The sequence below is a fragment of the Ranitomeya variabilis genome, chromosome 1 (assembly GCF_051348905.1).
Source record: "Ranitomeya variabilis isolate aRanVar5 chromosome 1, aRanVar5.hap1, whole genome shotgun sequence".
NCBI lineage: Eukaryota > Metazoa > Chordata > Amphibia > Anura > Dendrobatidae > Ranitomeya > Ranitomeya variabilis.
Genome location: NC_135232.1, coordinates 966,149,473 through 966,164,994, shown reverse-complemented (window position 1 = coordinate 966,164,994; position 15,522 = coordinate 966,149,473). Strand labels below are relative to the sequence as shown.

The following is a 15,522-nucleotide window of genomic DNA, read 5'->3' as shown; positions in this document are numbered from 1 at the left end:
TGCCAACCCTTCAGCGCCCCGTGATTAGAGTTGAGCGAATTTGATCGTGTCAAGGCTTATTCGGCAAGCTATAGCGCTTACCGAATAAGCTGCAGAGGGAACCCGGCTTCCTGGGTCGCTCTGGCTGATCATCTGTTTTGACTCCGCGGCTGCATGTGTTATGGCTGTGTGACAGTCATGACACATGCATGGAGAGCCTGTTTGTTGGGATCTCCATGCATGTGTCGAGACTGTCACACAGCCATGGCACAAGCAACTGTGGAGCTGATCAGCCAGAGCGATCCAGGAAGTCGGGTTCCATCTGCAGCTTATTGGGTTAGCGCTATAGCTTGCCGAATAAGCCCTGACCCGATCAATTTCGCTCATCTCTACCTGTGATCTGATCATGTGACGGGTGCCGATGAGTGGGGTTTGTGACGTGCTTCTGGCGCAATTATGTTAAATGCCGCTGGTGGATCGTGATTCCTCCCACGGCACTGTTATCAATTGAGCTGTCATATGCCAGAAAAGATGCGGGCTCAGCGCCGAAGCCCGCATCAAAGGGAAAGACACTGACCTATAACGTATCTATATGGGCTGAGGACTAATGATGAGCGAACGTGCTCTCCACTACTCGTTACTCACCCGAGTATCACTGTACTCGGTGTACTCGGCGAGCACCGAGCATTTCCAGGATTACTCGGCGGGAACTGGGGTCTCCACCCTGCATTTTTGGCGGTCTTTAGAGACCCAATCAACATGCAGGGATTGTCTCTAAGGCACTGTAACACCGCAGCCATCTTTGTTGTGGTCTCGTAGTCATTGGCTGGCCGCACAGCATCATTAGGGGTATAAGAGACCGGACGCCGCCCTGCTCGCCGCATTCTGCTCCGGAGTCAGCTAGTGTAGGGAGAGCTACTGCTGAGATAGGGTCAGAATCATTCTTTTAATAGTTAGTGTGGGTCTGCTAGTGTTCAGTCCACAAATCCTGATGAACCAACAGTTCTTTTTAGGCCTAATTTGGCGGTACATATATTGCAGCACTAGATAGGCAGGGGAGTCTATGTGCACATATCCACATCAGCGCAAGGCCTACAGGCACAGTATGTAAGTACATAGATCTTACTTCATATGTCAAAAAGCTCCATTACGGTCTTCTGCTGCTGCTTCTTTTATATATACCTAGCAGCAGTTATCCGTGGCAAATTATTTTTTTTTTGCAGCTTATACCTGCTCTTTTTATTATACTGTAATCCATAGCCTCCTTTTTTCTACCTTTATTTGCTTGGTCACACTGCAGACTACAGCCAGGTCATTCCAATCCAAGAGCGTGCAAATCTAAAAATGTAAAAAACAATTTTTGGTCCCAGACATACGATGTAAGTGTGCCCAAAAATACTATCTCACGTTTTGTAGTGTCTTACAACATTTTTGGACACCTTTTGCTGCCTCAAAGATCTGTATCTGGCCCAAAAATATTTAGCTGCTGTTCTTATATTTATCACTGTGAGTACGCCACGCACATCACATATCATTGCCCTAAATATCTTAAAATTTTAGTACTCCAATTTTTTTTTTATTGTCATAGCCAACTTATTGACACATTTTTGGTGTGCCCCAAAAAATCAGGGCCACATTTTGATCAGTCTGTTATCTCTGGCTGACGCCTGGTGTATCTGTGGTGTCCAAATCCTTGCTTTACAGGCATATGTTGCATTGTTCTGTCTGCTAACCTTGGTCTACTCCGTATTTAATGTTTTTAAAAACTAAAAAAAAAAAACTAAAAAAGAAATTATACAGTCTGTTATCTCCGTCAGACGCCTGGTGTATCTATGGTGTCCAAATATTCATTTTGCAGCCATACATTGTATGTTTTGTCTGCTAATTTTGGTCTACTCATAATTTTTTGTTTAAAAAATGTAAAAAAAAAAAACAAACAAAAAAACATATGTTAACTGCTATCTCCGTCAGACGCTCGGTGTATCCTGTGGTCTCCAAATACTTGCTTTTCAGGCATACTGATTACATATAATGTTTCTTCAAACAAAATCCATTTGTATTGAGCTTTTGAAATATTTGGGCAAGGCAAGGGACGGGGAAGTGGACGTGATGCTGATGGTGTATGCAGAGAACGAGAACGTGGCCAAGCTGAAAGTGGGCCACAACAAAGACCCACATCTTCGTGCTCGACCTTCCTGTCTCTGTTTCTAGGGGACCGCAGCACACCACTATTGAAGCCAGAGCAGTGTGAAACGGTTGTTGGTTGGATAGCGGATAATGCTTCCAGTCAGTTAGCCATCACCACCATGTCTTCCACACGGTCAAGTCTGAGTAGCCATGAGTGTGGACTGGATATTCCTCGCCCTGATCCTCCCCTCGCCCTGATCCTCCTTCCTCCCACCATGCGAGTGCCCTAAGACAACTGATCCAACACTTGGACACTCCAAATAGCTGTTCCATTTTCCCTTTAAAGATTCCAGACTCTCGGCCGGTCAACTTGAAGTGGGGCCAGATGAGATAGCATGTAGCGATGCACAAAGATTTGAACAGCCACGGTCAGTCATACGAAGGCGATGGTGGAAAAGTGTCAAAAGAGGTGGACGATGATGAGACTCAATTGTCAGAAAGTCAGGAGGAGGAGCAGGATGCGGATGTGGAAGACGAGGTGATGGATGACATGGTGACTGTCCCAACCTGGCAGGAGGACATGCAGTGCGAGGACAGCAGCACACATGGGGAAGGAGGCATATCACCCCAACAGGCAGGAAGAAGCAGTGTGGTGGCCGCAGATAGAAGGCGTGCATCCGTTCCCTGTAACACCAACATGACGGAAGTTGCCATTCCAACTGTTGGATCTTTCCAGGTCTCGTTATTTTTTAAAGACTGCTGATAACCCCAAAGAGGCCATTTGCAGCACCTGCCATGCCCGCATCAGCAGGGGTAGCAAAACTACCAGCCTGACCACCACCAGCATGATCAGGCACATGGCAGCAAAGCACCCGACTTTCTGGGCCGAAACCCAGGCTTCAGGAACACTGTCTGCAGGTGACAACACTGCTTCACTGTTTTGCGTAGAATCCAATCCCCAGTTCACCGTGCCTGTGAAGATGCCTCGGGCTCTGCACCTGTTGTTGCCCACAGTCAACCAGCACCATCATCAAGCCCGTCCATGTCCTTGTCCCAGCTCAGTCTGTCAAGGTCTATACCCCAGTATTCAGTTGTCTATACCCCAGTCATTGGAATGCAAGCGGAAATACCAAGCCAATGCCCCATAGGCCACAGTACTAAATTCTAACATTTCTCGTCTGCTTGCCCTCGAAATGTTGTCTTTTAGGCTCGTTGAGACTGTGGCGGCCGTTCAAGGTACTCGGTCCCCAGTCGCCACTATTTCTCCCTTTGTGCCGTACTGGCATTACATTAGCACGTGTCCCACAACATAACTCGTGCCCTCAACAATGCTGTTACTGGGAAAGTCCTCCTAACCACGGACATGTGGACAAGTGTTTGGGGTCAGGGACTGTACATCTCACTGACACACTGGGTTAACATAGTATAAGCAAGGACCCAGTCGGACCTTGGGATGGAACACATCCTCCCCACGCCTAGTATTGCAGGCCCTGCATCAGTCATGGTTGCCCCCAAAGTCTACAGCTCCTGCACCTCCTCCTCTTCAGCCTCCATCTCTGAAATGAACACATCAGTCAGAAGCTGGAAGCACTGCCTCAACCAAGCGGCAACAGGCTGTGCTGAAGCTAATTTGCTTAGGTGACAAACCGCACAATGCTGAAGAGTTGTGGACACCGCTGAAAGAGCAGTCAGATATTTGGATGACACCGCTGAACTTACAGCCAGGCATGGTAGTGTGTGACAATGGCCAGAACCTGGTGGCAGCTCTGAGGCAAGGTGAGCTCACATACTTACCTTGCCTGGCCCATGTGCTTAACCTCGTAGTTCATCGTTTTCTCAAAAGCTACCCGTAGTTGTCGGATCTGCTAGTGAAAGTACGCCGTCTGCCCATTTTAGAAAGTCAGCTACAACTTCAGCCACCCTTGCTGTGCTTCAGCAGCGTGTGCAGCTTCCGGCTCACCGACTGATGTGTGATGTCCCCACGCATTGGAACTTTACACTGCATATGTTGGAAAGGATTTGTGAGCAGAAGATGGCAGTTGTTGACTACCAGCATCAACAAGGCTGTCGATATTCAGTTCAGACTCCACACATAAGATCTCAGGAGTGAATTAGTTGAATGTATCAATGATGTTTTTGACAATATGTTATAACAATAGTATACACTATGTACTTCCCTAACATGCTGTGTAATACTTTGCAGGCTGGTTATCAGATTACTCAACAGAGACTTCCAGTCGCAGTAAATGGAATTCTTACGTATCGCTATCAAGTAGGAACATCGTGGAATCAGATGGCCTCTAAGTGTGTGAGGATCAAACAGGTTCAGCTGGAGCAGGACAGTGGGAAGAGTCTCCATGATGATACAATGCACCAGACACTCATTGACTTAAATAGAGCTGGTATGTACGTGCATTGCAGTAAACTGGATTTATCATTTGAAATCAAAATGTTTTGCATTGACTGCTTGCAGCGATGCTTTACTCACTACATTTTTGCTATGTTATTTTCGTTTTAGAGTACTGTCAAAGACCATGTGCAAAAAGACTTTCATTTAACTCCTCTGCATTTATACTATTGTGAAGAGTCGTATCTTTTCTCATCTCGTATGGGGAACCGGTGTGACTGTATAGGACACTGAACAAAACTTAAAAACAATTGACTACAGTTACAAATATCGGAAATCAGTAAATGTATATAACCCTTTGTCATTATGGTTAATGGTATAAGGAGCTTGCCATTTTTTCTTTTTTTTTGGGGGGGGGGAGGGGTAATGGGTGGGCCTTGTTTCTGGGCACTCGTGGTCCTAAATAACAAATATGCCCATATTTTCCCTTTAAATTCTCTTCTTCACCAGTCTTCATTGCAGATGATCTACAGCAGTAATGTGCCATGGTAACTCGTCATCACTGTAGGGGTGCAAATAGACACCACTTGATGTCATTACTGGAGTGACTGGAGATTTATGTTATGTGTTTTGGTGTTTGCCTCTTTTCATTTTTTGATAATATTAATGGTTTTCTTATATGCATTTTATAGAACAATCAGCATAGCAAATATAAAAAAAAATGAACCCCAGCAGTTCCCGTATTTTCAAAGTATCTTCCTTTCTTTTGATCTTATTTTGGGTAATGTGCCCAGGGAGATGAGCTATTTCCAATTTTCATGACTGTGACAATAAGGCAACTGCATACAACAGGAGTTTACCAGCCAAAATGGAAAAGAGAAGCCAAAAATTAACCAATGATTTCTGCAAGATTTGGGGTTTTTTTTGTTCTCTCATTATTGATGACTATAGCTCCTGCTAACAAACTACAAGAAAAGAAAAATCATACTTTAGTCTTATTATTGTAGTTCTTAAATATTCTAACAAAATGTCTTGTTTCTCTACCTGGTAAAACATGTTTTTGTAATTATGAAAGTGGAAAAATGAGACCTTCAATGAAATGCAGTTTAGGCACATTATATCCAAACTGAGAGATCACCATTTCTAGGATCATATGACTGCTGTGTTTTTTGGGTGTCCTTGTGTCCTGGAGTATGAAGAATCTGCCGGGCAGCATGGCCTCCTTAGGCTGGTTTCACATTTACATTTTTTGCCGCTACGTTTTAGCGCAAAAAAAGCATGCGTTTTTTTTCCTATTTTTAACATTAAAAACGCATGCGTTTTTTTGTATGCGTTTTGCCGCGTTTTACGATACATGCGTCGTTTCTATGCTTGCGTTTTGTTGCAGAAATGCAACATGTAGTAATTTCTAGAGGCGTTTTTTTGCCGCAAAAAAGCATGCTTTTTTTGCCGCAAAAAAACGCATGCGTTTTTTTGCCGCAAAAAAAGTATTGCTGTCTATGTAAACGCATGCGTTTTTAAGCACATGCGTTTGGTTGCGTTTTTAAACGCATGCGTTTCCATAGAAAAAACAAGAATACACACTGATAAGCCACCCCCCACCGTCAAGGTGATAAAGGGATCGAAACCCTACCCCTAACCCTAGGGATCCTAATCCTACCCCTAACCCTAGGGATCCTACCCCTAACCCTAGGGATCCTAACTAGGGTTGAGCGAAACAGATCGGCCAATTTCAAAAGTCGCCGACTTTTGGCAAAGTCTGGTTTCGTGAAACCCGACTCAATCTCACTGTGGGATCGGGTCGGCGATCTTCGCTCCAAAGTCGGGTTTCGTTCGTCATTGAGACACACATATATATATATATATATATATATATATATATATATATTTATATATTTAATTCAGCGCGATATAGCAGAAAAGCCGGTAATTAAATTGCCTGCTTTTCATTTCTCCTGCCTAAACCCAACATATGAGACATGGTTTACATACAGTAAACCATGTCATATCCCCCTTTTTTTTTGCATATTCCACACTACTAGTAGTAGTGTGTATGTGCAAAATTTCGGCGCTGTAGCTATTAAATTTAAGGGTTAAATCGTGGAAAAAATTGGCGTGGGCTCCCGCGCAATTTTCTCCGCCAGAGTGGTAAAGCCAGTGACTGAGGGCAGATATTAATAACCTAGAGAGGGTCCGTGGTTATTGGCCCCCCCTGGCTACAAACATCTGCCTCCAGCCACCCCAGAACAGGCACATCTGGAAGATGCGCCTATTCTGGCACTTGGCCACTCTCTTCCCACTCCCGTGTAGCGGTGGGATATGGGGTAATGAAGGGTTAATGTCACCTTGCTATTGTAAGGTGACATTAAGCCAGATTAATAATGGAGAGGCGTCAATTATGACACATATCCATTATTAATCCAATTGTATGAAATGGTTAAAAAAAACACACACAATATTGCAAAGTATTTTAATGAAATAAACACACAGGTTGTTTTAATATTTTATTTTTCTCTCAATCCACCTGAAGACCCTCACTCTGTAACAAAGGAAAAATAATAAACCAACAATATACATACCTTCCGATGATCTGTCACGTCCCACGATGTAAATCCATCTGAAGGGGTTAAAATATTTTACAGGCAGGAGCTCTGCTAATGCAGCTGTGCTCGTGCCTGTCAAACCCCGGTTTATGAAGGTAATGTAGGTCAATGACCTGTAGTTACCTTCATTCGCGGTGATGCGCCCCCTGCTGGATGTCCCTTGAACGTGGGAAAATATTCAGAAAAGTTACCAGGCTCGAGGTCATATGAGAACATCCAGCAGAGGGCGCATCACCGCGAATGAAGGTAATGTAGGTCAATGACCTGTAGTTACCTTCATTCGCGGTGATGCGCCCCCTGTTGGATGTCCTCATATGACCTCGAGCCTGGTAACTTTTCTGAATATTTTCCCACTTTCGAGGGACATCCAGCAGGGGGCGCATCACCGCGAATGAAGGTAACTACAGGTCATTGACCTACATTACCTTCATTACCCGGGGTTTTACAGGCACGAGCACAGCTGCATTATAGCAGAGCTCCTGCCTGTAAAATATTGTAACCCCTTCAGATGGATTTACATCGTGGGACGTTACAGATCTACGGAAGGTATGTATATTGTTGGTTTATTATTTTTAATTTGTTACAGAACGAGGGTCTTCAGGTGGATTGAGAGAGCAATGAAATATTATAACAACCTGTGTGTTTATTTCATTAAAATACTTTGCAATATTATGTGTGTGTTTTTTTTAACCATTTCATACAATTGGATTAATAATGGATAGGTGTCATAATTGACGCCTCTCCATTATTAATCTGGCTTAATGTCACCTTACAATAGCAAGGTGACATTAACCCTTCATTACCCCATATCCCACCGCTACACGGGAGTGGGAAGAGAGTGGCCAAGTGCCAGAATAGGCGCATCTTCCAGATGTGCCTTTTCTGGGGTGGCTGGGGGCAGATGTTTTTAGCCAGGGGGGGCCAATAACCATGGACCCTCTGTAGGCTATTAATATCTGCCCTCAGTCACTGGCTTCACCACTCTGGCGGAGAAAATTGCGCGGGAGCCCACGCCAATTTTTTCCACGATTTAACCCTTAAATTTAATAGCTACAGCGCCAAAATTTTGCACATACACACTACTAACATTAGTAGTGTGGAATATGCAAAAAAGGGGGGATATGACATGGTTTACTGTATGTAAACCATGTCTCATATCATGTCGGGTTTAGGCAGGAGAAATGAAAAGCAGGCAATTGAATTACCGGCTTTTCTGCTATATCGCGCTGAAGTAAACATAAAAATATATAGATTTCCCATTGACTTGCATTGGGTTTCGTGTTTCGGCCGATCCCCCGACCCCGACTTTTCAAGAAGATCGGCCGATTTCAGTCGACTCGACTTTTGAGAAAGTTGGGTTTCGCGAAACCCGACTCGACCTCAAAAATAGGAAAAGTCGCTCAACCCTAACCCTACCCTTAACCCTAGGGATCCTAACCCTAACCCTAGCTATTTCTATTTATAGTGGGTTTTCTTGTTGATTTTGATGATTGGCAGCTGTCACACACTTCTCAGCATGCGTTTCAAAAACGCAAACGCAGGAAAAAACGCATGTAAACGCGTCAAAACGCCGCGTTTTTTTTACCGCATGCGAAAACTCATGCGTCTAAAAAACGCAGCGTTTGCACGCGTTTACATGCGTTTTTTTCACCACCTGCGTTTTAAACGCGTTTTTAAACGCAAATGTGAAACTAGCCTTACTAATTCTGTATGATGCTGATTTGCAGAATTCTTTTCTCATCACCTCCTCTTAGGAAAATTACAGGTTTGCATGATTTATGAGCTTCTCCTAGAGTGAAGACTGGGGAACTTGGATTATCTGCAGTTTTGCTGACAGTAGTAATGGCAAACATGTTTTATATCCAATGTGATGGCTCCTTAATAAAGTGGATACCTGGTTTTTGCTCATAGTGTAGGAAGGGTTGAGTCCTTAGATTTTGTAAGATTACTGGAAAATGCCTTTCATAGAGATGATAAAGTGTAGCTTAAAACTTAGTAGAATAGTCTGTGACAAGGGAGGACACTGATTTTCTCCAGGTAAACAGCAAACATTTCTAAAGCTTGTGTTTCTGCTAGCAGGAATTGGACTTATGGAAATTGTAATGGAGCCTGACATGACCTGCGGAGAAGAAGCTGCAGCAGCTGTGCGGGAACTTCAACTCATTTTGCAGGCTCTTGGAACAAGTCATGCAAACATGTCAGGTAAACAGTTGTCTTATTGTGTTTCTTTTTGTGAATTTTGCAGTAAAGAAAGTTATTTCCAGGTTTAACCCCTTCACAGCTTCAAGGCTTGGTTCATATTTATCTTGTGCTCTTCACTGAGCAGTTACATTAGGGTTTCTGCCTAACTCCCCAAAAAACAGGATTCAGATAAAGCCCCCAACAAAACCATTCACTGTAATGAGAGATATAAAGTCACTTTAGAATTGCTGTAGGTTTCCCATCTTTGTAAACATGCACAAAAGCGGGTTGACTACGGCGAGGTTCCGGTGACTAAGGACACAGCTGTCTACAAGATATTCAAAGCTGGTGATAATGGCTGGCTGAGTTCTGCATTACAACTGCTTCCCAGTTCATTCACTTTTTTTTTAAAGTGTGAGTACAGGCGCCGGTTGACAAGAGACTACGTCTCCCATCAGCGGCTCCTGTTATCAGTGACTGCAGACGTAGACTGATGGGAGGAGTAGTCTCATCAGCCCACACCTGCTGACCTGCGATAAGTGTTTTACCATAGGTCACAGCTGCGGGTCACAGTCGCAGCTGCCGGGTTACGCTGACATCTGACAGCGTGACCCCGCAGCGCTCTGACCGATGGTCTTACCTAAAGTAGCGTTAACGCTGATAAGAACCACCGCGCTGGAAACAGCGTGGGAAACACCATAGGAAACCAACAAATCTACAAACATATTTATACCTGCATTTTTGTTTCGGATTTGACTGATTCAATTGAAGTCACTGGCTGAAAAACTCGCACAAAGAATAGACATGCTGCAGAAAAAATGCACTGCAAATACTTGGAGAAATGTATTGATCATGTGCACAACAGTTCAGGATTGCCATTGAATTAGCTTGCATAAGGATTCCATAGTGTTTTTGCTTTGATATTTTCACAAATAAATGCACAAAATGTTGATCTAAATTTACCAGTAACTTGAAGTACAATATATCACAAAAAAATTGTATCACGGAGTTATTACCTCATAAATTGGCTTGTTCAGGAAGGTGAAAAGCGTCGCGACAGGGTAAATCGTCTCTTATAGGTGGATTTATTATAAGAAATAATCATACTACAGTGATGAGTCGGCACATGAATCCTATTAACCCCTTCCTGACATGTGCCATACTAGTACTGCTCTGCGGGTATTGCGTTCCCGCAAACAGCAGTACTAGTACGATGCACCGATTGCGCGGCCTCTCGCTGAGTGCCGCAGCGATCGGGTGCGGGTGTCAGCTGTATATGACAGCTGATACCCCGCAGCTGTGTCTGCGATCGATGCTAGCACCTATCATGGGCATTTAACCCCTCTGATGCCGCTGTCAGTAGTGACAGCGGCATAGAGAAGCATCGCGCATGGAGGGGGCTCCCTGCGCCCTTCCATCAGGACATTGCGATGTGATCGCCTTGGACTGATGGTCTCCACAGAGACCCCGTCTCCAAGATGGCCACGGGGTCCTGCAGGGAGATTGCTTGTGAGCGCCTGCTTAGTGCAGGCACCAGCATGCCTCCTTCCCTGCCTGTCAGATCCTGATCTGAAACTCTGCAGTGCAGAGTGCCATATCAGTGACAATGTAAAAAAAAGTTTAAACAAAAAAAAAAAATAACAATTTGTAAAAATAAAGAAAAAATAAATAAATTTTTGTCCAATAAATTCATTTATTTATGTAAATAAAAAAAACAATAAAAGTGCACACATTTGGTATCGCCGCGTCCATAACGACCCGCTCTATAAAATTATCCCACTAGTTAACCCCTTCAATAATCACCGTTAAAGCATTGTGTGGTAAAATAAGTATATATCTATATGTGTGTAGTGACATATGACTATGGTTATATGTGTAACTAGCAGTAGTTGAACATCTGTCCTGAAACTGCAGGCCTCACAAAGGTCACAGCATACATATCTTGAGAAGGCAGATACTGTCTCCACTCTCGCCAGGGGGTCATGCTGGGAACAAAGAAAAAGGGAAATATTTGACACCTCCTAGCTCTTTGAAGAGAGATGTCAATTTCAGCCTGACACCATCTATCTGTGAGAACTTTTACACAGGGAATCTCAGAGAAAATAATATATTCATTGGGGGAGCGCCCACGGTCCAATCAAAAACAAGCAATTATAATATTAACGTGAGGGGCTGGTCTAGAAATCTGACCTCCAGAGTAAAGCTATAAATTAGGCCTGTATACATAGAATCGTGTTCACATGTGAGGGCAGCCTGGGAAGCTGTTGTCTTCCACCAACTCCATATTCACCCCCCCTCAGGGAGCAGAAGCAGACTACAAGTTGGCTATTTCTGTAAGTTTTCTCCTGTTTATTTTGTACTGTTTGCATAGTTGTATGTCTTTTTATCATATTTTTAGACCTTTTTTTTACTGTAAGCACTGAACCTTTTTGTATTAAAGCATAAAACTTTAACAAGTTGAACCTTCAATGTTCTAAAGAATCCATAGCCTTAAACTGTGTGACCCCTTATGAGTGGTAGACAGTATTAGTAATAGTCCGGGACTCATCGCCCGTGTATTCGATGAGTGGTGGCAGCGTATATAAGCGGGTGTGTGGCCTAGGTCGGTGTGTGATTTATGCACCCATCACAGCATAGGACAGGGGTTGAATGCTGGACGGAGAGTGGGGAGATAGTTTAACCCTTGCAGTCACAACCCCAAGTCACGTGCTGAGAGCAGGTACGTGATGAATTAGTGACACCACGGAGAGGGATCTGTGACACATTGCTTTTTGTTTTGTTTTTTTATCATACCACCGAACAAAAAGTGCAATTAAACGCGATCAAAAAGACAGATGTAAATAAAAATGGTACTGCTGAAAATGTCATCTTGTCCCGCAAAAAAAACAAGCCTCCATACAGCTCTATCAGCAGAAAAATAAAAAAAGTTATAGCTCTCAGAATAAAGCGATGCAAAAATAACTATTTTTTTTCTATAAAATAGTTTTATTGTGTAAAAGCGTCAAAACATAAAAAAGATATAACTGTGGTATCGCTATAATCGTACTGACCCGATAAACAAAGCTGTCTTATCAATTTTACCACACGCAGAATGGCATTTAAAAAAAAAAAAATCATGAATTGCTGGTTTTTGTTCATTCTGTCTCCCAAAAATTGGAATAGAATGCGATCAAAAAATGTCATGAGCACAAAAATGGTATCAATAAAAAAATAAAAACAGCGAACCCCACAAAAAACAAGCGATAGCATGACTGTCGGCTGAAATATGAAAAAATTATAGCTCTCAAAACATGGTGATGCAAAAACTAGTTTTCCAATACTTTGTGTGTGACAGCTGCCAAATATAAAAACCTGATATAATTATTATTTATTTATATAGCACCATTAATTCCATGGTGCTGTGCATTAGATGGGGTTACATCAAAATACAAATATCACTTAGTGAACAAAACTAACAATGACAGACTGATACAGAGGGAAGAGGACCCTGCCCTTGCGGGCTTACATTCTGCAGGATTGTGGGGAGGGAGAAAGTTGGTCAGGGGTTTCAGTAGCTCCGAAGGTGTTGAGGTGGCCGTGTAGTCATTACAGGTTGTAAGCTTCTTTGAAGAGATGGGTTTTCAGGTTCCGTTTGAAGGATCCAAATGTGGTGGATAACCGGACGTGTTGGGGCACAGAATTCCAGATGATGGGGGATATTCGAGAGAAGTCTTGGAGGCGATAGGGTGAGGAGCGAATAAGCTTGGAGGAGAGAAGGAGATCTTGGGAGGACCGGAGATTACGTGAGGGAAGATATTGAGAGATTAGTTCGGAAATATACGAAGGAGAAAGATTATGGATGGCTTTTTAGGTCAGTGTTAGTAGTTTAAACTGGATACGCTGGGAAATTAAGAGCCAGTGAAGGGATTTGCAAAGAGGGAAAGCAGGAGTGTAGCGGGGAGAGAGATTAATTAGTCAGGCAATAGAGTTAAGGACGGACTGGAGGGGTGCGAGAGTGTTAGAAGGTAGGCCACAGAGGAGGATGTCGCAGTAGTCGAGGCGGGAGATAATTAGGGCATACACAAGTATTTTGGTATAGTGAGGGTTACAGAAAGGGCAGATTCTGGAAATATTTTTGAGCTGGATGCGACAGGAGGTGTCGAGAGCTTGGATGTGCGGTTTAAAGGACAGGGCAGAATCAAGGGTTACTCTGAGGCTGCAGATTACCGGGACAGGGGAAAGTATGAATTCATGGATGGAGGAAACATAATTAGTTCAGATTTGTCCACATTGAGCTTGAGGAAACGAGAGGAGAAAGAGGATATGTCTGATAGACACTCTGGGATTCTGGAGAGCAGAGAGGTGACATCTGGGCCAGAGAGGTAGATCTGAGTGTCATCGGCATATAGGATATAAATCTGGTATCGCTGCCTGTAATCGCACCGACCCAAAGAATAAAGTCGCCTAATTACTTATACCGCACAAGAAACTGCATGAAAAATAAATAAAACCAATCCTTCACGTGCTGTTGATTTTTTTCATTCTGCCTCCCGAAGAGCGCAGTAAGGCTTGGCGCACATTTATCCTGCGCTCTGCGCTAAGCTCTTACACCGGGGTTTCTGTCTAATTCTCTGAAATACGTTATTCAGACAGAACCCCGGCGGAAGATTCCCTGTAATGATGCAGATGGAGGCACTGTGGACGCCGTCTAATCTCTGATCCAGCGGTGTCCGTCTTTCTCCTTCATCTCATTGGGGGACACAGGACCTTGGGTGTTATGCTGCTGCCACTAGGAGGCTGACTCTAAGTGTAAACAAAAAGATTAGCTCCTCCTCTGTAGTATACACCCACACACTGGCTCCAGCCGAACCAGTTCATGCTTAATGTCTGTAGGAGGCACATGGGTTTGATCTTCAGACCACAATCTTATTATTTTTTATTTTCATTTTTTACTTTTATTAATCGTTTTCAAGGATTACAGAGGGCGATGGTTCCCTTCATTGTTCCGATCTCCCCAAACCAACAACAGGCGGGAACGTGGAGTGTCTCTTCCACGTACCCCATCCTGCACCGTTGAAAGATATGCCTGAGTTTTCTTTTAGCGGCGACATGTCCCTTCAGGGCACCGCTCTCCCCACACCAACCACACCAACAACAGACGGGAACATGGAGTGTCGCCTCCATGTACCCCCTTCTGCAGCCAGGCTTATTACAGCCAGACCAACAGCCCTGTCCCATCCTGGAGGAAATAACCCCTAGGATGTACAGAGGCACTTAAGGTGTCCGTGCAGCCCCCACTGCATCACCACTGATAGTGGCGATGGAAGGAGGCGGACGGTCCCTCTCCAACTTCATGACAAAGGGAAGGTGGATAGAAGGTTCCTGCACCGTTCGTGCTGCAGCAGCTAACCTCTATGCAGAGCACTCCAGGTGGAAGGAATGGACTCTGCGCTTCATCTTCTCCGGCGGCATCGTGGGTTGGTCAGCAGTAGGACTCTGGTCGCGCTTCCCGCTATCCCCCCAGGGCAATTCCTCTCCCCCGGGCACGTTTTGGCCGGCGCCAAAAAATTCAGTCCCCAGCTTCGGCCTATCCTAAGCCGCAACCCAGAAGCTCCGCCCACTGGATTGCTTCGAGAGGCGGCTCCGCCCACGCTCTTGGCGCTTCTCACTCAGAGCGAGACTGCTTTCTGCTAATCCCGGCGGCCACACGTGCGTGTAGTTTCCATGGCACACGGTGATTCTTCCCTGGGCTGCATTCTCACTCCTGCAGCTCCCGGCGGACATCTTCATCTGGCTTTCATCTTGAGTGGCCTGCTCAGAGGAGCACAGGGCACCCGGAGGACCGTCTCACGGGGCCACAGGAAATGGATAAGATCTGAGCTGCGATACACCCATTGGCCATTCTCTGCAGTATTTCACTGGGGTTATTAGCCACGATCCTCCCTATTGGAGCATATTAGCAGACTCGGGGACATATTGGCATTCACCATGTCACTCTCCAAGACATCCAAGAGGGTTAACAAAACACACACAGCGTTTTTCACCTCATGTACCACCTGCCAGACTTCTTTGCCACGTGGACTGAGTACACCACTCTGCAAAGCCTGTGATTCCAAATGTGCTCAGGAGCCCTCCACCGCTACCGACCCCAGTGTACCTAGTCCCCATGAGTGTGCTACGACACTCTCGCAGTCCATGGCTTCACGAACTAAAGCGATTGAGTCCCTCCGAGATGCCTCCTCGGGTTGGAGCATTTGTCTGCCTGTCTTAGAGCGTTCCTCCACCACACAGGAACCGTCGGCCTGC

The 15,522-nt window shown here is 44.6% G+C and overlaps 1 protein-coding gene across 1 annotated transcript in view; it reads left to right on the top strand.

Annotated features, from left to right (window-relative positions):
• The window catches only part of GATB (glutamyl-tRNA amidotransferase subunit B), a 219,163-nt gene that overhangs the window by 92,449 nt on the left and 111,192 nt on the right, over window positions 1-15,522 (top strand). Inside the window, exons 4-5 of the mRNA XM_077279319.1 lie at window positions 4,310-4,508; window positions 9,136-9,258. Of these exons, the coding sequence (XP_077135434.1) occupies window positions 4,310-4,508; window positions 9,136-9,258 (322 nt within the window). The remainder of the gene's footprint in view (window positions 1-4,309; window positions 4,509-9,135; window positions 9,259-15,522) is intronic.